General features: G+C 33.2%; 2 protein-coding genes and 1 long non-coding RNA gene across 4 annotated transcripts; 2 read left to right on the top strand and 1 right to left on the bottom strand.

The window, feature by feature from the left end:
• Positions 1–486: 486 nt before the first annotated feature.
• Positions 487–6,422, top strand: LOC109789991 (uncharacterized). Its single transcript, XM_083066848.1, has 16 exons — positions 487–842; positions 1,346–1,467; positions 1,562–1,650; positions 1,731–1,766; positions 1,893–1,986; positions 2,271–2,313; positions 2,414–2,514; positions 3,191–3,255; positions 3,524–4,020; positions 4,090–4,180; positions 4,287–4,421; positions 4,659–5,227; positions 5,364–5,502; positions 5,599–5,667; positions 5,749–5,877; positions 5,991–6,422. The coding sequence occupies exons 1-16, from the start codon at positions 631–633 to the stop codon at positions 6,102–6,104; spliced, it is 2,505 nt and encodes an 834-aa protein (XP_082922974.1). The 5' UTR covers positions 487–630; the 3' UTR covers positions 6,105–6,422.
• Positions 6,423–10,965: 4,543 nt separating this feature from the next.
• LOC109789990 (putative membrane-associated kinase regulator 2) lies at positions 10,966–12,635 on the top strand. Of its 2 annotated transcripts, none has more exons than XM_020349071.3 (2): positions 10,966–12,105; positions 12,182–12,635. In XM_020349071.3, exons 1-2 carry the CDS (start codon positions 11,203–11,205, stop codon positions 12,212–12,214), a joined length of 936 nt encoding a protein of 311 aa, XP_020204660.1. In that variant the 5' UTR covers positions 10,966–11,202; the 3' UTR covers positions 12,215–12,635. The 2 variants fall into 2 exon arrangements, with proteins under 2 accessions (XP_020204660.1, XP_020204659.1); XM_020349070.3 differs by having other exon boundaries at positions 10,971–12,109.
• Positions 12,636–16,604: 3,969 nt separating this feature from the next.
• On the bottom strand, positions 16,605–18,479 carry LOC109789995 (uncharacterized). Its single transcript, XR_002238883.2, has 2 exons — positions 17,554–18,479; positions 16,605–16,977 (listed from the first exon to the last, which is right to left on the bottom strand). It is a non-coding gene; the product is annotated as an uncharacterized LOC109789995 (long non-coding RNA).
• Positions 18,480–22,848: the final 4,369 nt, after the last annotated feature.

Here is a 22,848-nt window from a genome sequence, read left to right as displayed (position 1 = left end):
GGTTAATCTACTCAAGATTTCAATTTGTTTATGTTAATTTGTTAATTCTCAAATTAACAATTTAAAAATCTTATATTATTTTTTTTCTTGTTAAACTCTTAAAATCTATTAATATTGTTCTTGTTAAATCTAAATATTTTTATTAATTTATTTGATTTGATTATACATATTTTTAAATTTGTATATTATATATATTTTAAAATTAAAAAATCCACCAAATAGTTGTTAGTTCCACTTGGGAGGCAATTTGAAGTTCAACTAAGAATTTGAATGTGCTATATTCATTTAGAAATTATGGGATCCTAGAGTTGGAGATATGCCATACTAGCATTAGGTGCCATAAATTAGCATTTTGTTAAAGTTAAAAATAAAGCGTTAAAAGAGTGACACGTAACAAAATAGGGATATGAAGAAATAGCGGGAACTGAGGTATCGCCGTTTATTTCGCACTCAAACAAACAAATACCATCACAGACACGCTTTCCTTAAAAAAACATCTTTCGCTATTTCTTGATTCCTACTTCTTTTCCCCATGTCGGGGATTCACAAACTAACTTCTGCGGTTACTTTTTTTTTTTTTAAATAAAAAAACATGTGTGTTGTTGTGTGAAAGGAAAATAATTAACAGCGATGGAACATAAAAACGTATTGTTATCGGCGCTGAGTGTTGGGGTGGGAGTGGGAGTGGGCCTTGGCTTGGCTTCTGGACAAAAACGGGGTGCTAATGACAATCCATCCTCAAACGCCGTTAATCCTGAGAACATGGAGCACGAAATGCTTCGACAAATTATCGATGGCAGAGATAGCAAGGTCACTTTTGATCAATTCCCTTATCATCTTAGGTATGTTGTCCCCTCCATCATTTCTTTTCTCTTATCTTTTCCTAACATGCAACCATTTCTCTTAATCTATTATGTGCATGCAAACCTCAACAATTCATATTTAATTATTCAATCCATATTTTTTCCCTACACTGTTGGATTTCTATATATATATATATATACACACACACTTTTGTGAAAATTCAGTGCATGTTTTCGTATTTACGTAAAAGGAAGATCAATATGCTCCAACATTGTATTGTCCTAATTCTAGAGTAACTATGTTATCGCGATATTTTTCCGTTTATGGAAAATCATGATCATGATTTAGTTGTTATGATGTAACTATTGTTGAATGAGAAGAGTTTACTCGATACTAGTTCTAAACCACGCCCTCGATGGTACTTGATATGCTCAATGAAAGCTTAATGTGACCAAATATCCGATGCTGCAACTTCTTTTAATTAATTCAATTTTCAATCTCTTCCATGATATAACCCTTATCATTCTACACGTGATGACAGAGAGCAGACACGGGTGTTGCTAACAAGTGCTGCCTATGTCCATTTGAAACATGCGGAGGTTTCTAAGTATACACGGAATCTTGCTCCGGCAAGCCGTACTATTCTTCTTTCAGGGCCAGCAGGTTAGTTGGAATATGTATATGCTGTTTGATGAACTTAATGTTTCTACTGTTACCTTCATGATAATTAGAATTTTCTCCCCTTCATGTCTTACAGAACTTTACCAACAAGTGCTTGCCAAGGCTTTAGCTCACTACTTTGAGGCAAAGTTGCTTCTGTTAGATCTATCTGACTTTTCATTGAAGGTGAGTGTGAAAAGTTATGCTCTCATTTTATACTTTTCAAGTTAATTATGTCCATAATGATTGGTTTGTCATGTGTGCAGATTCAAAGTAAATATGGTTCTGCCAACAAAGTATCGGTAAGCTTTTCCTAAGTTTATCTTTTATTGCTTTTACTTCTAAGCATCATAGTTGAAGATGTCATACTTTCTCGACCTAACCTTTGGGTTTGCGCGGCATTCTTTTTCCTTTGTTTCTGATTGCAGTCTTTCAAAAGGTCTACTTCAGAGTCAACTTTGGAGCGGTTATCTGACCTATTTGGGTCTTTATCACTCTTTCCACAGAGGGAAGAGCCTAAAGGTACAAATCAATGAAAATTTTCTGATATAGGGTGGAGAACTTGCTTCATAATAGCCAACTGCTTTATTAATCACTGATACATTATTTTTCAGCATTGTTCTGGTTTCAAGAATAAGTTTTTTACGTTTTATCAGGAGAAAAGTAAATGTTGATACTTTATTGTTTCTACTTGATGAAAATTCAGGGTCTAGATGTTAGGCGGGGGTACTACTAGCATTCCATCTGATGCACATTTGTTAAACAACTCATAATCCATATCCCTAAACAGGAGCTTTTATTTGCAGGGAAAATCTACAGACAAAGTAGTGGAGTGGACATCCGGTCAATGTAAGAATAAATGATGTTTATCAATTGACTATGGGAAGATATATAATTTCCATGTTAGTTTCTTTATCCTAAATCTGAATTTATACGTTCTCTTTTGCAGGGAGGCTGAAGGATCTTCTAATCCTCCTAAGCTTCGGAGGAATGCGTCTGCCTCTGCAAATATCAGTAACCTGACTTTGCAATGCAATCCCACAAATTCAGGTAGCTTCAATTAAACATTTAAAAAATCAGTTAGAACTATTGGTTTTCCTTGATTACCTGTTACCATTTGCTGGAGATTTAGTTTTGAACAGAGAACCTGATTCAGGAATGATTTGAGAAAAAAAAGGTTACAATGTCATCATGTTTTCTTGAATACGCTTCAAAACCTAACCCATATTTTTTAGTACTTTTACACAAAACATCAAAGTGATGCTTTGTAATGTGGTGTTACACTTTATTTGCTTATAGGATTGATTCAGTACATAAGTCAGATTCGTAATCTTTTAGAGTGAAAAGTAGAGCCAGTTTGAACAAAGCTATCAACAAGCACTTAAAAAGGAGAAGAAAATGAGATGAATTAAGATAAAATGAATTAAATTTCTTCCATTAGTTAACATCAACCGATGCATTTCAACATATGGAAAAATTAAACGAGCGGGCTTCTAAAAATGTTAAGATAGATAAGTTTATTTTAGCTTAAGAGAAGTTTGACTCATTTTACCTTTTTGAGTCATTTTATTTTTCTCTTCAAATACTTGTCGAGAAGTTTATTCAAACTGAGCCCTAGCACAATGTACAGTTAAGTCATATTCATATCAGTTATGAATCAAACTGGTGCATTCTCATTTGCTCATGTTCTCACCTTATTCCTTCTATCATTGTAAAATACCTTCAGCTCCTCAGAAGCACATGACCAGCTGGCCTTTTGATGAAAAGCTTCTCATACAAACTATTTACAAGGTGATTTTTTTTTTGATAAACTAAATACATTACTCTTGTTTTCTTCAACTTTTTCTACAATCAGGAGAGATAGGAAGTGAAGAGTGGAGAGAGAAAGTGTGGAATAAGATGAGCGATGTGATGGAGAGCTCTGGAGATAGAAAAAAAATAAAAAAAATGAGTAGTATATATATAGAGCTCTCAGGTTTAAAATTAACATGTCTTCTTGAATTTAATAATTTACATCCTCAAAAAACATTGATTTGATAAGAGGAAATTTCACTTGCAGGTTCTACTTTATGTTTCAAAAACCTACCCCATTATTCTATATTTGCGGGATGCTGACAAGTTGTTGGATAGATCACAAAGGATATATAAACTATTCCAGACAATGCTGAATAAATTATCTGGACCAATTTTGATTCTTGGTTCACGAGTTCTGGATTCTGGTAGTGACTACAGAGAACTGGATGATAGACTCAATTCCCTCTTCCCCTACAACATAGAAATCCGCCCCCCAGAAGATGAATCTTATCTTGTTAGCTGGAAGGCTCAATTTGAAGAGGAGATGAAGATGATACAGATTCAGGATAACAGGAACCATATCATGGAAGTTCTTGCTGCCAATGATCTTGATTGTGATGACCTGGATTCTATCTGTGTGTCCGATACAATGGTTCTCAGTAACAATATAGAAGAGATTATTGTGTCAGCAATTTCTAATCATTTAATGACTAGCAAAGATCCTGAATACAGAAATGGCAAATTGGTTATTCCATGTAATAGGTAAGACTGGCAACTTTAATTACATGAACCATCTAAATTTAATGTACTTACTTCTTGTTTGTGAAACAGTTTGTCCCATGCATTGACTATATTCCAGGAGGGGAAATCCGTTGAAAGAGATACATTAAAATTAGAAGCCCAATCAGTAACAACATCTGAGGTTTGCTCTGCATGACATGACTGCATTAAGTTGTGAATAATACCTACCAGGTACTAATATGATGTGTTTTTTTTTTTTTTTTCTCTATGATCTCGTCTGCATAAAGCCGAGAGAAGAAGCAGCTGTTGTGAAACCAGAAGCGAAGTCAGAGAATCCTGCTCCCGATGTAAAGGTCGAAGCCGATGCATCAAATTCAGTGACAAAAACTGACAGCGAAAATGCAGTTCCTGCACCCAAAGTTGTAAGCCTCCTTCCTTGTTTTTAATTAAAACATTTTTATAATAGTATTAAAGTCATGCCTGCAAATGGTTTACGAACAAAGCAAATTAGCAAACTCTCCCTCTAGATAGTTATTGCAGTTAAGCTGCATACACATCTCATTAATTCCCTTTTCTTTTCTGTTGCATTGCCTCACCCTTTTTATTGTTTCCATAAATTATACACTTTCAGACATTTACTGTCAAATATTCACATGCAGGAAGTTCCCCCAGATAACGAGTTTGAGAAGCGAATAAGGCCTGAGGTAATACCAGCAAACGAGATTGGTGTTAAATTCTCGGATGTGGGGGCCTTAGATGAGACCAAAGAATCACTTCAAGAACTAGTTATGCTTCCTCTTCGAAGGCCAGATCTTTTCTGTGGGGGCCTTCTAAAGCCTTGTAAGGGAATATTGCTATTTGGACCTCCTGGCACAGGAAAGACAATGCTAGCAAAGGCCATTGCAAATGAAGCTGGAGCAAGTTTCATTAATGTATCCATGTCTACAGTCACCTCTAAATGGTTTGGTGAAGATGAGAAGAATGTTCGTGCTTTATTCACACTTGCAGCCAAGGTCGCCCCAACTATTATATTTGTTGACGAGGTTGATAGTATGCTGGGCCAGAGAACCAGAGTTGGAGAGCACGAAGCCATGCGCAAAATAAAGAATGAGTTTATGACTCATTGGGATGGACTTATGACTAGTCCTGGAGAGCGCATCCTTGTTCTTGCCGCAACCAACAGGCCCTTTGATCTTGATGAGGCTATAATTAGGAGGTTTGAAAGGAGGTATATATCTCTACTCTACTCCTTGTTCTTGCCGCAATATTTCTACTTTGCTACATGTGTGTGGCAATCTGATGACCCTGAAATTCAGAATGTTTGATAATGAGTACTTACTATCATGCTTGTCTTTTGTTAACAGAATTATGGTAGGGATGCCGAGTGCGGAGAACAGGGAAAAGATTTTGAGGACTGTTTTGGCAAAAGAGAAGGTGGACGAGAAACTTGATTTTAAGGAAGTGGCAACTATAACAGAAGGATATAGCGGAAGTGATCTCAAGGTTTATTATACAATTTTCTTAACCTACAAATGCTTTTACTATTTTGAGGTTCTGATGCCTAACGCATTTTTCACTGTCACTGATTGTTAAATGCAGAACTTGTGCACAACTGCTGCTTACAGGCCTGTTAGAGAGTTGATTCAGCAAGAGAGACTAAGAACTCTGGTAACTTTGAAAATTTTAAAATGTCTAAAATAGTGGTTTGGTTATATGATTTCTTGCAATTTGTGTGTTTGTTTCCGGCAGGAGAAAAAGCAGAAAGGTGGTGAAGGACAGAATAGCAATGTCCAAGATGCAGAAGAGGAAGCTCAACAGGAGAGAGTTATTACCCTTAGACCTTTGAACATGCGGGACTTCATAGAGGCAAAGAATCAGGTAAGACTAGTGAAGGAATATTTGATTATAGAAATCAAGTAGGATTCACATTTACCTTTATATCATATACTTTGAATTTCTTTGCTTCATTTGACCATCTTCTTGGAGTGCAGGTTTCAGCAAGCTACGCAGCTGAAGGGGCAGGAATGAGTGAGTTAAAGCAGTGGAATGAGTTGTATGGGGAAGGGGGTTCAAGGAAGAAAGAGCAATTATCTTACTTCCTATGAAAATGATACAATATATAGCTGCGTCCTTCTAGTAGGTCTTGTATTCTATGAAATGAAGAATGAGGAAAACAAATTACCAGTAAAAGTATTAGCCACGTTCGTAGGCTGTGAATTTTGTTGTTGTACAGCTTATGTTAGAACCCATAGAATGGTACTTTCACAGTTTGTTGTAGCCAGGTCAATGAAAGAAAAGTGGCATTGTTTAGTGGCTTTATTATGATGACGACCATTGAAGTTCCTTTTATGTACAATAGATCAACGACAAGTCAGTGAACCAATATTATGGCATAAGCTAGCAGTATTCAACGTTGACTCCTTCGATCTCTGCTGTTAAATAAAGCAAATTTTTAGTTTTGATGGGGGAAAATACAAATTTCTTTCTGAATTAATGTATTTCGCTTCTGATTAAGAAAATCAGGTATAAACGTCGATATCTAGATATAACAGAATAAATGATCTTATGATCATAGTATATATATGATATATACACATAATTCACGGAGACATGAAGGTAATTCTGCTCGCTGGATAACATCACTGATTTGCTATATGGCGAAACTCTCTATCCACAGTTGCATAGTCAAAATCTTAAATTTAAACTCGAGACTACAAATCAAGCCATGACAATTTCACTATTAGATCCACGTGCTCAATAGTTTACACTATCTATGACTATTATCAGCGCAGCAGTGTCCCTTCCTTAGTGAGTATCGCTATATCAATAGGATCGTCGGGGATTCATTCTGTTAACGGCATTATTCAATTCATATCATCAGCCAAACAAACAAAAGAACAAGGCAAAGGATTGCTGAAGCCTGAGGATAGGAATTGTTGTTAAAAATGCACAAACATAACGTGTTCCTGATGAAGCTCAGAATTGTCCACAAATAATCTTGGGCTCACAAAATTAACAAGTATCAAGGAAGCCCAATTATGAATGTCGGTTTGTCTACTCTTCAACGGGCCTCATCCTAATTTTTTTTTTAAACATTATCAATCTCTCCGAGGGTAGTTTAATGTTTTGTAGTTAACATGTCTATTTCTTTTATGTCAGTTAATATGTTTATTATATTGAGTATGCAAAATTTATTCTATTTTCTGCTTTAAAAACTTTAAGAAATCGAAATGACAAAGTAAAAAAAAAAAAAACAAAAGATTTTGATCACAATCTGCATCTCATTGGTTACTTTCCTTTTTGCTCGTCAAAGATACAATGAGTGCAACTACTCCAATACCAAAAGTAACATCTTAAATTGATTAGAATTTTAGAAAATAAAAATAAATAAATAGAAGTAACCCAATACTCTATAAGAAAAATGTTAATTATATGTTTATATACTGAGGCATATGCATTATTATTCATGTGAAAATGAGTCTAAAAACTAAATCAATAAACTGCAAGGCTGAAAAGCTAACAAAGCTCAATCCACCCATACAATGGGATGTGATGAATGTAATATAATAATCGTCTTCATGATGTGTGTTGAGATGCAATATGAGAGGAAGTATGTAGCTAGATTTCTTTCCCTAAATAACGCGAGTTTTTGCTTTTAAAGTATCAATCATTTGAATTTCTAACAAATTAATAATTACTGTATACATTATTATATTCATAAAATAACAATATACAATACGAGTGTAAATAATCAACGGCCTACATTCTTCATGTGCGATTTCAACGTCAAAAAGCTTGCAAACATTCATAATTTCGCCGGTTAATAGAAAAAGATTAATCCGATCCCGAGACTCCAAACAGATCCCCATGCAATAACTATAATTAATAATTAGCAATCATTTCAGCGAGGGTCAAGTTGCATTGAACCTTTTACTTAGTTTTGGTTTTCCTTTATGGGAGTGGCATTATACCCCTTTCTGGGATCCCTTCCCCCTTCAGATTAATGTCATTAATATGGGGAAGATGATATCCATAGATCAAACGGTAGTTAGTAGCAAATCAAACCCAAATTCAGATGAAATGAAACAGCCTCATCATTACCATTTAGTGTTTTCAATATTAGATGGGTTTGGTTCCCTCATCAGTTCCCCAAAACCAAAAGCATCCAATCAATCTTTTTCTTCTTATATATATATATATTTTGGACTTGTTTCCCCTCTTCCTTTTTTTGCTCTCACAGCGTTCAAACAGAAATCAAATGTCAAACCGTTAATTAATTATGATGTTGCTATAGCAGCTACTTTTTCCCGATTATTTTATCCATAATTTTCTTGAGTTGTGAAATATGGAGGAAAAGAATTGATTTTAGGGACTTTTTTTTTACTAAACTGAGGCTTTGAAATTAACTTGTTGTCTACTTTAATGTTACTTAATAACATGCTAGTAAGTAAGAGACTTTTTATTTACATATTTTTACTTGTGTTATTACCTTATATACAGCGTATGCATGATGAATATTCAGCGTAAAATTTACGTGGAATTCTGCCTTGCAAATTTGTACTTGATTGAATATAAGAAAAAGTACTCGATTGGATGATAGGGTGATTATTATCTGGAAACATGGAAACTTTATTATTTTGTTTTTACCCATAAATAATATATGCTCTAATTTAACTAAAATGAAGTTCACGTGCAATGGGGAAAAACAAGGCTAAAGAAAAAATCTGTCACGTGCCCGACATGCAACAGCAACCTCCTTCCACAAAGTCATTCTTTTATTAAATGAAAACCATACTCACCTAAATGATTTAACTTCTGTTAAATGACGAAGTACATGTTAAAGTGTACAGTGCATTTATAATAATAATTGATTAGGAAATAAAATGTCAAGGTTATAATAATTATTTTTTTGACAAGAGGTTATAATTAATTTTAGAAATTAATAGTTATGTGTATATATATTTTATTTTTATCATAATTAATCTTACTTATTTAGTTTTTCTCATTGATTTGTGGTTATAAGCTTATTATATTTTCAAAAGTACAATGCTCATTTTCATCCAGCATTGACAATAGTGAGTACATATAAGAGGAAAATGCATAAAAGTAAAGAACAAATGCAAAAAGGTATAAAAGGCAAAGATAGAGCACAAAGGAAACATGAAAGACTTGGGACCAGAGAAAAAATGCAAAAAAGTATAGAACGAATGCAAAATAAAAAATAAAAAATGTAGAGATGAAGCACAAAGGGAAACACAATCAAGTGGCAGAATTTCTACTAATATTTTGAATGAATGTACAAAACTTGAAAACCAACAAAATTTCCCTCTCACATTTCTCTTAATTTGTAGCAAAACAAGATATCCTTAATTGTAGAAGAAAAACTCAAAATTGACTTTCTCTCACATAGAGACTCTCGTAATAAACACGCTAAAAAAAATAGTATATGTAAATAGCGAATAAAAATTGAACTTTGAACGACGAAGAAGTGCATGATACTAGTAATCAATAATGTGCGTCTGTGTTCAAATATTAATAATAGTTAAAATTCTAGATTAACATTTATCGGAAATTATCTTTATTTTGGTTCTAAATTCGTAGTTTTAGTATTTGACTATATCAATTTTTCAATCAAAATAAAGGAGAAAAGGATGCATAAAACAATACGTTCACCGTTGATCTTGAATATCGACCTTTATGTCTCATAATTTGGACCTTATTATATATATTGTTCTGGATATTCAATGTCTATCTATTTTAAATTTAAACACTGGATCTAATAACAATTATACATTGACTGTAAATAAATTTAAAAATTAATGATAAGAGGTTAAAAATGTCTCCCATGTAGAATTAAAAAATAACTATTAAATATATTAAACAAGATAAATAGACGAATATATATACAGAAAATGCTTTCATCTCAACAATTTATCTATTTAAATAATATATACAGCAATTATTTTGAATCCCATATTGGTGATGGTTTTTTTTCCCTCATCTTAGAATTCACTATATTATATATTCTAGTTTTGATATTAAAAAAAAAAAAAAAAAACCTGCTGCTGCTTCTTGGTTTAAAAATTAAGGCTTGGGCCTGGCCCCCCACACCCATGAGTGAGCTCAGCACGTGACTTACCCATTTCCTTCTTTATTATTATTTTTAATTATACGGGAGGCCCACCTTTCGCCCAATTATAAATTTCACTTTCTTGGTTCAACAGCTACGTACCACAAATAATATTCACAGAATCACATGGGACTTCAAGTCATGGGAGCGGAGAGATCTCAATTTGAGTTATTCTCATCTTCTTCAAACATTATTTTAGTAATCTTCTATTCTTATATATATATGCAATGGTTTCCCATCCACATTTCTATGTTATCTTATGACTAGTTTGGGTTTTCTAAAACACATTTTGTATTAATTAAAAATTATTAAAAATTACAAAATCTATTAAAAATATATATATATATATATATATATAAGACTTACAATTCTTTTGTAATTTGTAACAAATTTTAAGTGATACAAAATAATGTTTTAAAAATTGAGTTTCTAACATAAAATGAATTCAAACTTTAATGGAAAGATAGAGCAAGTATTTGACATTTGGAGTAAAAAGGTAAGAAAAATAAGAGTGAAAAGAATAGCACAGAAAAGGTAATATTTTGAGAAAAAGGCGGGATTGTACAGTAGAATCTGAGTGGTGGCATGGCATGTACATATGGCCGGATCAGCAACAATTGAGGCTATGGAGTGAAAATATATGTATAGAAAGAATTAAATTGTGCAATAATTTATAAATAATTAATAGCAGTAATAATTGAATTTGAATGTTATGTTTGTAGGGTTGTAATAAATAATGAAAATCCAGAAAAGAGTATAGGATATATTACCCCCACAGGCCACAGGCCACAGCCTAGAAATAAAAGGTAGAGTGTGTTTGCCCACAAAATTTACTCTTTTTATCTGACTCACCTCACATGACTGTCCTGCAAGACTAAGTAACCAAGGAATCTGACAAAATTAATTAATAAGTAAATAAATAAAAGGTTTGTCTGAGTCATCACTAGTGCAGTACTGCAAACTCCATTAAGCAAAAAAAATCAGCCCTTTTTCTCTCCCACTTCCCAACTCTCAATTCTCTTTCTAAAAGCCAAACCACACACTCTCACTCTCTCTCACTGGCTCTCCCAACCATGGAAGCTTTCACTTTGCTCAAATACTGGAGAGGAGCCGGAGCTCTCGGACTCCCACCTTCCTCCGACAATCCCGCTTCACGCGCCGCCGCCACCACCACCACCACCACCACCATCCTCACCGCCGTCGACAACGAAACCGACGACGAAAACGACGACTTCTTCGACCTAGAGTTCACAGTACCCGAGGATTCGGAAAACGCCAGCCGAAGCGAAGAGCAAGAAGAAGAAGAAGAAGAAGAAGAAGAGGAAGAAGAAGAATTTAAGTTGACGCTTTCCCCTTCGAGCAACGATCCGAACCTCTCGGAAGCTAACTCGAAGCCTCAGTTCACGGCCTCCCTCTTGAAATCGGCGACCAAGTTCCGCGTGTTCATGTTGGGCCTGAAGAAGCCGAAGCCCAGCGAGGCGGAGGCCCAGAAAGAGAAGAAGCTGTTCACAGTGAAATTCAAAGTGGAGGAAGTCCCCATCGTCTCCCTCTTCAGCTCCAAACCCAACAAAACACACAAACACGCCTCCGAGGACCCACCTTCCGAAGACAAACAACGCTTCTCCAAGGAAGTAATGCAAAAGTACTTCAAAATCGTCAAGCCTCTCTACATCAGAGTCTCGCGCCGCTACGCCGATAAACTCAACTTAGCCTCCGCCGGAAAACCACCCACGCCCCAACCCCAACCTCAACCCGCCGTCAAGAACATCAACACTGCTCAAAAACTGCCCGCCGGACTTAGCGTTGTGTGCAAGCATCTGGGGAAAAGCCGCTCGGCGTCCTCGGCGGCGGTGGCGGCTGCTCCTGCGGCGGCGCCGGCGGTGTCTTCCAAACGACGCGATGATTCGCTGTTGCAGCAACAGGATGGGATTCAAGGCGCCATCTTACACTGCAAGAGATCCTTCAATGCCTCCAGAGCTGGTATTACTTTTCAACTTTATCGTCATTGAATGGTTCTAGTTAATTATAATAACTTGGGTTTTGTTGAAACAGAGTGCGAATCTTCCCAGCTACCGCGTTGTGTGAGCCAGAGCCATCCATCCATGAATGAACAGCGCCTTTCAACATAGAAAAATTAAATATTAATTTCGCAGTGTCAGTGTGTAAAAAGTAAAATGTTTAATTACTTAGATTAGATGATTTTACACTAGAAGGAAGGAGGTAAAAATAGTAAAAGTAGGGTCGTGGGTGGGTCAGATGAATGAAGCTCGTCACTCGTCACTCATCACTCATCACTCATCACTCATCACTCATCACTCATCACTCATCAGGCATTAGCTTAGTGAATAGTGACTCCATTTTCTTCCTTGGTAGTGTAAAGTGTAAACTCGTGGAAAGCTCTTTCCGATAGAGCCAAAGAAGAATCAGAGCTTTTATGTGTACGTTTGTTACTCTTGGACGTATCTGTATGTAATGTAGCTACTAGCTAGCCAAGCCAGATCAAATACCTCCATGATCCCAGCTTGCTTTTCATATTTTCGCTATTTAATTTAAAAGGTGGTTCGATCATGAATCTAATGTTAAATAATTGGATATTTTAAACCTGGTCTAGTGGTCAAGGCCCTGGTAGAAAGATTGGTTCAACGAATAATTATTGCCGTTGAAACTTTAAATAATAGGAAGCATCATAGTTACTCGAGAGGAGGGAAAAATGCGGTCAGAGAAGTGGGAAAGAGAGGGACATGAGCAGTGAAAGGTAGATTTTCTTTTGGGGGATGGGGGGAAAAGAGTATTTGACCGAGAAAAGAGGGTGGAAATGGAATTTTGCATAGGAGTGTGAAATGTGAATGCGAGAAAGAGTTCTCACTGCAATCACATGTGTTTTGATGGCTAGCAGGTATCGGAATTGGCGAAACTGTGTCTGTTTTATTAATTTTGGTGCACCGATTCGTGTGTGTCGGGACATAACGTCGTATATTCAATTTGTCTCTTTGTGCCACATTTGGATTTTGGACCCCAAGATACCCTTACTAAGGGCACTCGCCACGTCGTCCTAAAAGTTAGATGGGAACCCCCATCCACCATCCTCAGCCCAATGGGCCCTACACAGTTTCATATGTGTCGATCATCATGTTCGTTTCTAGGGCCCGTTATTTGGACCCACTTCCAAACCCAGTTCCTTAAATCTTTCCCACCGCTTGCACATGTCATCACATTAAACTTTGTCGTCATTTCGGTTTTAGAAGGGGACAACTTAATAATATAATCCAGGACTAGTTACTTGGTAGAGTTTCGAGATGAGGACAAATTTAAGTGTAATTCGGTTTTGACTGTTGAATAGCTTATGTTTCCCGTTTCTAGGATTGATAACTACTCGTGATTTAACACATCTTGTATTTTCCTGGATCATGCGTGCTTACGATTGAAACTTGCTACAAAATTTTTCCTATTATGAAGAAGAACCTATTCAATATTACATGCACGCTGTATGAAGGATGGGATAGATCATACTCGTCCAATAGTTATTCATGAAAATATTGACAATGACAAACTTGAGATCTCTAGGTCTTGAGCAAAGTAACTGCTCAAGCTTGAGATCTCTAGGATGCAATTGTGATTAATAGATGATATTTATATCCCAAGTAAAATTACGTTGTTGCTGCGTTAACATATAGTAATATTATCTCAGATGCATCATTTATACTTTAGTGAATATCAATTAGATAACAATTCTATCTCAAATATTTCATTTAAAAATATTTTAAAGTTTTAGGTCTAGGGTTTAAAAAACGTTATTAACATTCATATTGTCAAGAACCTCTTAATTTTATGACAAATACCATACTTAATACTGTTTAGAGGCATATTTGAACTCTCCATGGCATTCTCATGTCTCACTACAGGCAAAATATGCACATTTTTCATGGAACAAAAGAACCATCAAGTTGGATCATAAATTAGGAGCTTTCTAATACATAAGATCTTTATAAAAAGTAGGTGTATAGCACACTTGCATCTATGTAGGATACTAATAATTAGAAGATTGTTAGAAACTAATTTTTGAAGAAAAAGTTTATTTCATTCAAAACTAAATAAATCCTCAATTTATAAAGGAAGAGGTACATTACAGATAAAGTTTTAAACACGTCTTGAGAATAATACTTCACTTAATCTTATTGACAATAGTACACATAATAATTTCTCGTAGTGTTTGGTATGATAATGACATCTCACCTAACCTTATCTATAATAATTTCACATGATGTCTAATGACATCTTATCTAAAACAGTAATTTTAAGTACAATGATTAAGATTCTTGCATGTTTTAGAGACACGACTATCAAAGTTGATGCCTGAATTTGATCTCGTTGAAAAGAAAGAGATGTCAAATATACCTCTATTGATACATGAGGAAACAATGGAATAAAAATTTAGGCCAAAATATTATAATAAAATTGTTTGTTGTTGGTTGGTAACCAACCACTTTGGTCACAGCTTAAGAGGATGACATGCTCTCTCACTATATAAAAATAATTGTGTTTGTGAGGAAGGGGAGGTAGGCAACTTTGACAATGAGAGATTTGAAGCATCTGTCTTCGTGGGAATCATCTTATTACTTGTCTAAAAGAATTTGAAAGATGATGTAAACTTACAATATGATAGATAAAATACTTTGATAAATTCTAGAAAGGTCTTTTTCACGATGATATTAAATATCTAGAGGAGAAATTATAAATAGAATATTCAACACTTTAAAGTGTTTTGAATATAGGCTATTTCTTGTCGTCAAATATATCTTATATCAAAATAAAAAATCTTGTAATTGAAATTGTTACTTATTTAAATTGAGCTCTTTATGTCTCTATGTATAATACTAAATTTAGTAAATATTTAATAAATATAGAACTTTAATTATAATAGTTTTCTTCTTTGATAAGTATATTATTGATACAAAGTACTAATTTTCCTTTCAATGAATATAATTGATTTTTTTAAAAAAAAATTAGTCAACTTTTATTTTATTGCAAAGTCGATTCTTAATAAGTTTTAATCAAGGACTGTTATAACTAATGTTAAGTCACCACTGTGCATAAATTTCCACATAATCGGATATAATAAGCGATTAAGAACAAATGAGAAAGAAATGGTTGTTCAAATGCTAAAAACATTTAGTTTATAATGAGTATCTATATAGTGACCGACAAAGCCATATCATAATTCAAAATGGACTAAATCTAATCAATTTTAAAAAAATGAAACTAGGAAGTAAATTATTCTAATAAAAAAAATATCAATAAATATTAATAATTTGTGAGTTGTGTTAGAAAAATTAAAATAAATCTATCTTAAAATGACAAAGTAAATCTAATAAAAGTTAATCTTAAATAATATATGATAAATCTAATACTTTATTCTAATTTATAATAAAATTATTAAATAATATATTTTACACTATTTTTATAAAAAAATGACGTTAGGTAATAACAAAAAATACAATAAATTAATCCATTTCATATCAATAAGGGTTAAAATAAATGTAATAAAGATATATATATGCACTCACAAGACTAGACGCTGAATTATTGAAGGAAAAAAAGGGGGAAGAATGAAAAACTTGTAAAGAAAAAAATGGAGATAAATGAAAAAAAAATAATAATAAAGATAACTATATGATAAATTAAAAACTCGTAACACTAGAAGGTGAAGGTCTATAAAGTACTTCGAAAGATCCAATTAATAATTAAAAAGAAATATTTAATTAAAACAAATAGAATTAACAAAAAAAGTTAAAATTTGGTGATAGGATTTTTTTGTTCTTCTTACACAACTTCTCCACAAACTGTTTAAATGTAGCGATTTTTTTTATTTTAGTTTATCTTGCAATTTAACTTTCTCTTTCTAGTGCATATCAACCTTTTTCTTTTTACAGGTTTTATACTTCTATTGGCCCATTGGGCTTCAACTGTTCCTTCCATTACCTATTTTCTTCCGTGTTCTTCTTTCTATTGTTCTAATTTTATCGAATCGAAGAAAAAAAATGGGTAAATTATTTCATTGTTCTCTTTATCTTTTCGATTTTTCGCGCGTGTACATCTATTCCACTTTGTCAATCTTGATTTCATGTTTGTACAATTTCTTTTTCTGTTTTCAGATTTTCGACCAGATTTTTAAAATTGAAAAGTGCTTTCTTTTCATTTTGCTACGAAAGATGAAGTGGAAGAAAATTGCTTTTCAGTATTGGAATTTGCACACAACCCACAAACTCGTTCCCTAGTCATTTATTGGACAGAATCCACAGTTTCTTCTGAACTAAGCAATAACAAACAGAGAACATTTTTTTTCTTTTTTTAATGCAAATGCCTTTTCGAGTATATCCAAACAGGCAAATTAACAAACAATGGGGAAAATTATTCTTAGGAATCAAAATTTGTAAGAATAAATTCGGGAGATAGATTTAACACAACAATATCAACAAGAAACATAAATAGGTGAGGAAATTTTGGATTTGTATGAGTCACTGTAAAGGCCTAATGCAAAATGCATGACAGGTGTTAGAACACACACATGTCCATTCTCGAGAGTGGATCTCATGTCAATGTTAAGCATGGACTAACAGGATGCCCCATCACATTCTTCTATAAATACACCATACAAATGCTTATCTCAGCTTTCTTTCTCCAATTCTATTACTGAAACTTGGTTAAAGTTCTTACTTGCTTCAGCGTTATAATGTTTATAGCAAGCCACACCAACGATTGATCCACCACCATAAACATTGCTAAGTGCTAGCCAAGATCATCTCAATCACTCTCAACATGCTAGTACCACCAACATTATCACTTCACTTCTGAAAAAATATTAATCCAAGAAAATTTTCATGAATTACAAACTTCGTAACAAGAATATTTAATACACTAGTAAATGTATCTGTGGAATTTTCGTGCGGATTATGTTGCGGTGAAATCTCTATGAAATCCAAAAATTAAGAAACCAAAATATTTCAATTTTCTTGAATATAGTAATATATAAATGCAATAAAATTTTGTTAATTTTAAGATATTTATTAGCATAAGAGTGTTATATAAAAAAAATAATTAAAAGATTAATTTTCATATACTATTAGATAAAATATTCTTATACCGTCAATTAATTATAAATTAACTTTTAAAATAATTATTTAAAAAACTAACTATCAACAGCAAGGCACACAAGAAAAAAATCTGCTGCTTGTATATATGAACTATGAAACACCAATTAACATGATAAAATAAATATATTGGAGTTGAATCATAAAGACATAATGTAATATATTTCTTTACCAATATTAAATTTTACTTGAACGATCATTAAAGACCTAAATTTTTTTCAATAATAGTTAACTAATTACAGTATGATTTTGAAACAATAACCTTATTGGTATTACCTGCATTAGCATTGGAAATGGTGAATGGAGTAGGAGGTTATGTTGAGATTTATAATACAAGCCATGAGTATGGTCTTTTTCTTGTTTACGATGTTGAGGACGTGCACCGTACCACTTAGTTTTGCGTAGCTTGTGAGTTTGAGCATGCCTGAAGTGATATCATTGGTTAGATTTGCATTGGCCGATTTGGTGAACCTCATGTGTAGCTTGAAATTGAATTCCTTGGTTTGTCTAGGCTCCACTGTGGCACCTTCCAATAATTGGGAAGCACCAACAGTGGAAGCCCCATAGAGCACACTCACTCTACTGTCCCCGTTATAGAAAGGACCGAAATTTGGGTTCGTAAGGGTCACGCGAGCGATCATGGTGACATCAAAGGAATGATTATAGTGATGATGATCAGTGTTGTGCCTCGACAACCTGGCTGATTTCAATTCAATATCGGGATCTTGGACGCGCAACACGATGGATGCAAAAACAAACCAAACGAAGAAAAGGGTAACAAAGGAAGCCAAAGTGTAGACCAAACATTTGCTGCTTTGTTTTTCTTGTTTGCGTGATGGGAACATGGAGATCAATTCCTCCGTTGTTATCTCGCATGCATGTGCTTCTGGACTAGACACCGACTTTCCCATGTTTTTCTTCATTTCTTTTCTTCTCTCACAAACTCAAACTTTAAACTTTTGCCTCGCCCTCTTTGGCTGATACATGCCCCTATATATAGGCACATCTAATTACTTCATTATTAAGTTTATTTAAATTTATTTTATTTTATATTTTATATTAAATTTTAATAATATATATAATATCAATAAATTTAAAATTTTTAATACATAAATTTTAATAATAACACTGATAAATTTTTTAATAATTTATAAATTAAAATTTTAATTTAATAATTGAATAATTAAAATGCTCACGTATATATAAAACAAATCTATTAAATAAAATCCTGTATATTAAATTACAAATATTTAGTAAAATTATATATTGAAGTAACAAAAATAAATATAAAATAGAGAGAATAAATATATTTGGTTAAAAACCTAATTTGATCCTTTATAATATTTTTTTGTTTCAATTTAGTCCCACTTTAATTTTTTGTTTCAATTTGGTCCCCAATAATTTAAATTATTGTAATTTGGGACTTCCGTCCAAATGATTTAAACGGAGTTAACTGTTGGCCACAAACGGTCGATGATTATAGTTCACAGTTGTGAATCGTGCAAGGAAAAAGACCCAAGATACAAAGTATTTCAAACACTAGATTTGGTAATATTGTCAATGAGGATTGATAACTTCAATTACTAAACATTTGGGCTATACAGTGTATCATTAAGGACAACTGCAGTGTTGTTGGGGTTACTCGAAAAGATTCTCTCGAGACCTGCTCGGAACGAAAGTACGCAAGCCATATAGACACATAAAGGATAAGTATGACCAAATGCATATAGGTATTCGATGGTAAGTCGAGAGGTTAACAGAGGGTACCTGAGGAATGTGGGAACAATTATACCTAGGTGGCTACTAAAACGAGTACATTGAAGAAATAAAAAAAAATCACGTGGGATAAAACGGTTATAAAAGTTACATTCAAACCACGTAATGGGAATAATGGATAGCAGTTACGAGCCCACGACGTACACATATAATGTTAACCGTTCTCGATTTAAGCCACGAAATGGAGGTAGTGGATAGCAATTATGAGCACACAACGTACTAACCGCTCTCGGCTAACTCTATAAGTATGAGAAACACATCCATTCACAGGGTCGGAAAAATCATACTTGCACTCTACAAGCACTCACCGCCTGCGCATATGGCTTTCGTGCATGGAATTGCTGGGTATGACCACTTCTTAGCCACATTTTCTTTCTTTTCCTAGGATTAGTGTAGTTAGTTTCAATTCGTAATTAGTTTAATTATGATATTGTAAGTTTGATCATTATGCGAATTAGACAATGATTTGTATTGTCGATGTATTTATTATTCATTCTGTTCACTTAAGTATCTACATACATGCAAATTATTGTTTGATCATCATTCATGAAAATCTGGAAACAAACATTTATTAATCAGTTCTGTCTCATTTATTTCCATTCTTAAGAAAGTTTAACAACTTTACTGTAAAATACCTAAATTGAAACGGTTCGTGCTAGTTCAAATAAAAAGAACTCACAAACAAATTCCACCACAAACAAGTGTATCACTAAAGACAATGGTAGCAGGTTTTATTTTATTGTTAGTCAAACTGGAGTGAATCACTTACTACCAAATTGATACTATACAGTCAAGGATGAAATGAAACGGTGTTTCTCCTTGAAGTCATTGACGATGTACCCCAACAATAACAACCTATTCTTGAGGAGATACAACCTGAATTTTTGTGGTTTAGGGTTTCCCTTCAGCGTTACCTAGATGATTTCCTTTCTCAGTAATTTCTTTGAACTTTTTTAGTATATGTTATGTTCTGAATTTTTGTTTTCAGTTTCTGAACTATATTTCTGTCTTTGAATTTATGATATGTCATGAATTTTTATTTTCAATTTTTGAATCACATTGCGGCATTGTTGTCAACGGGCCGTTCTGAATCCAGAACGACCCTTTCTAACACCAGAACGACCCGTTCTGCTACATTCATTGTGTGTTAAATTTGCATTTGGAATGACCCGTTCTAGTTGCAAAATTAACGCATAACATGTGCAAGTAGAATGGACCGTTCTGGTTCCAGGTGTATTCATGAAATTTGGCATATGCATTTACATGGCATCCACCTGGCATCCACGTGGTCAACAGTTAACTCCGTTTAAATCATTTGGACGGAAGTCCCAAATTGCAATAATTTAAATTATTGGGGACCAAATTAAAACAAAAAATTAAAATAGGACTAAATTAAAACAAAAAATTAAAATAAGACTAAATTAAAAAAATATATATTATAAGGAACAAATTATGTTTTTAACCAACATGTTTATATGATGTTGTTGGAGGCTAGAAAGTATGTTTTAAACTCAACTCCCAAATTTTTTCATTGCATTATTTTTTTTTCCTGACACATAGGCAAAATCTAACACCTAATAAAGCAACCCTGACGCTTTACGTCTACTTTATACTTTTTTTATTATTTCTTTTTCTTTTTCTCTCTTTCACTCATTTTATTTGCATATCTCTTTTTCATTCCCAAATTAAAAATAGTAATAAAAATAACAATCAAGAAGAAATTTTTATTTTTTTGAAGAAAAATAAAATTCTTAAATATTATGAGGTTTAAGTCATTTTATTTTTTTTCATTTTGAAACAAAAAGTCACAAAAACTGCATTTTGATATCTAAATTTTGGTTGAAGAATAACTAATCAGAATCGGAAAAACGTGTTTAGATTATGGTTGCAACTTTTAGATCATAATTTTGTATAAAAGTTGAAAGGAATATGCCAAAAACATGATTTGGAAATTTCCAAATCAATTCCAAACACATACAAATTACCTGGATTGTATGCTTGTAGATACTTTAGTGTGTGAATCATTAAAGCCGATCTAATAATGAGAATTAAAATACTATGCGCAGGTATTAAATTTGAAGTCTTGTTGTTTTTAATTTTTACGGATAAAAAAAATACTCATGTGTGATTTAGTGTATGATTAATTCATTTCACGTAAGATTTGAATGAACTAAAATATTTCAAATTTACGGGAAGAGTCAATAAAAGAGTACGTAGTTGCATAATTAAAACAAATTTTTTGAAAAAGCTTTATATTGTACAACAAAAAAAGGTAAAGAATTAAGGAATCGATAATATTAACATTTACCTCTTTAATTTTGTCTTATTGATTAGCACAGAATTTGGATGTATTGAATAACTCACCTTTTTTGTTTATGGGGTACGCTTTTAATGTCTTGTGATAGAAGTAATAACTAATAAATTAAAGGTTTCACATTATACATAATCGCTTCTGATAGAAGTAATAATATCTTTTCATTTTTCCTCTTTCCAGTATATTGATTCGCTACTAAGTTCTAAAACCAAAACACAGTACGTTAGATTCAACTAGTAGCAAGCTTTTATATATATAAAAGTGGTGACTGGTGACACAGAAAGTTAAAGATCCATCTTTGCTCCTTATAATACATGGGTTGTCTTCTCGTCAGCTACATGGAAGAGTGAAACTCTATCTTATATATATGACCCTACGTACTGTTTTTAGATTTTTCTGTTATCGCGTTAGCAGTTTATTATAATTTGCCTCAAAAGTTGTTTACAATTTGTCCCACTCTTAAATGTATTTGTAGTAGCTAGCTAGGGTGAACACAAATTGTTGTTGAGGCGATTTTCAGTTGTCAAAATATGGTAGCTTGACTCAAACTGTGATACGGCAGAGAAAAAGATTTTACTGGCGTTCATCAATTCATCACAAAAGAAGATTTTCTGTGGTAATCATATTTAAGGACTTCAATGCTAAAGACAGCGATATAATTAGTAGTCTTATTTAGTCGATATAAACTTAGTCTTATTTAGATAATGTCCCAATCTAGATTTTGGAGAAATGAGAATAAACAATTAATCACCCTTAGAAATAATTAAGAGTTTTATATATATATAAATGGAATTGCAACGTGTTAGGAGTCTGTAAAATATAGGTTTGGTAGGGAAAAAAGAGAACTTACTTTGAATACTTCAAACTTAGCTCAATCCCTTTAAAAAAAATAGGAAGGCTTTTTTCGTATAGGGAACAAAACTGACCAACACTAAAGATTCCACTCCAATTCACAATCCAGTTACAAAATGTTCCTTAAAGGGCCTAAGCACAAATATATCCGATGACCTAAAAGGGCTCAAGAGCCTATGTGCCATATTTGTGTACTTTTATTTTAAAACATGCATAATCATACTATATCTACATGCAAATCTACATAGTTTTCATAACATTAAAAAAACTAGTTTGCCGTGAGAGAAAATAAAAATTTTATATATATAACCCCCACACTCACCAAGGGAGGTTGGAGGAGGGTAACGACACAAAGATATGCAATGTTTGAGGTTAAATCGGAACTTCGACACATAAAGAAATGCAATGTATTAAAGCTAATTTTGTAAATAAGGCATAATTAATTTACATTGAAAAAATTTGAAAACGTTATGTTTCTATAGTTCTTATTTAATTGCTTGTCACTTGTACATAAACAGAATTATTTGACATAACTTGAAGGATTTTGGCTTAAGATGTGGAACGCTAGTTGTCACGAAATATATAAGTAAAAGTCTATACATTTAAATTGAATACAATAATTGACTGGT

This window comes from Cajanus cajan, chromosome 11 (assembly GCF_000230855.2).
Source record: "Cajanus cajan strain Asha chromosome 11, NIPB_CcT2T_4, whole genome shotgun sequence".
NCBI lineage: Eukaryota > Viridiplantae > Streptophyta > Magnoliopsida > Fabales > Fabaceae > Cajanus > Cajanus cajan.
Note: the sequence above shows the minus strand (reverse complement) of the source record. Positions and strands in the feature narration are given on the sequence as shown.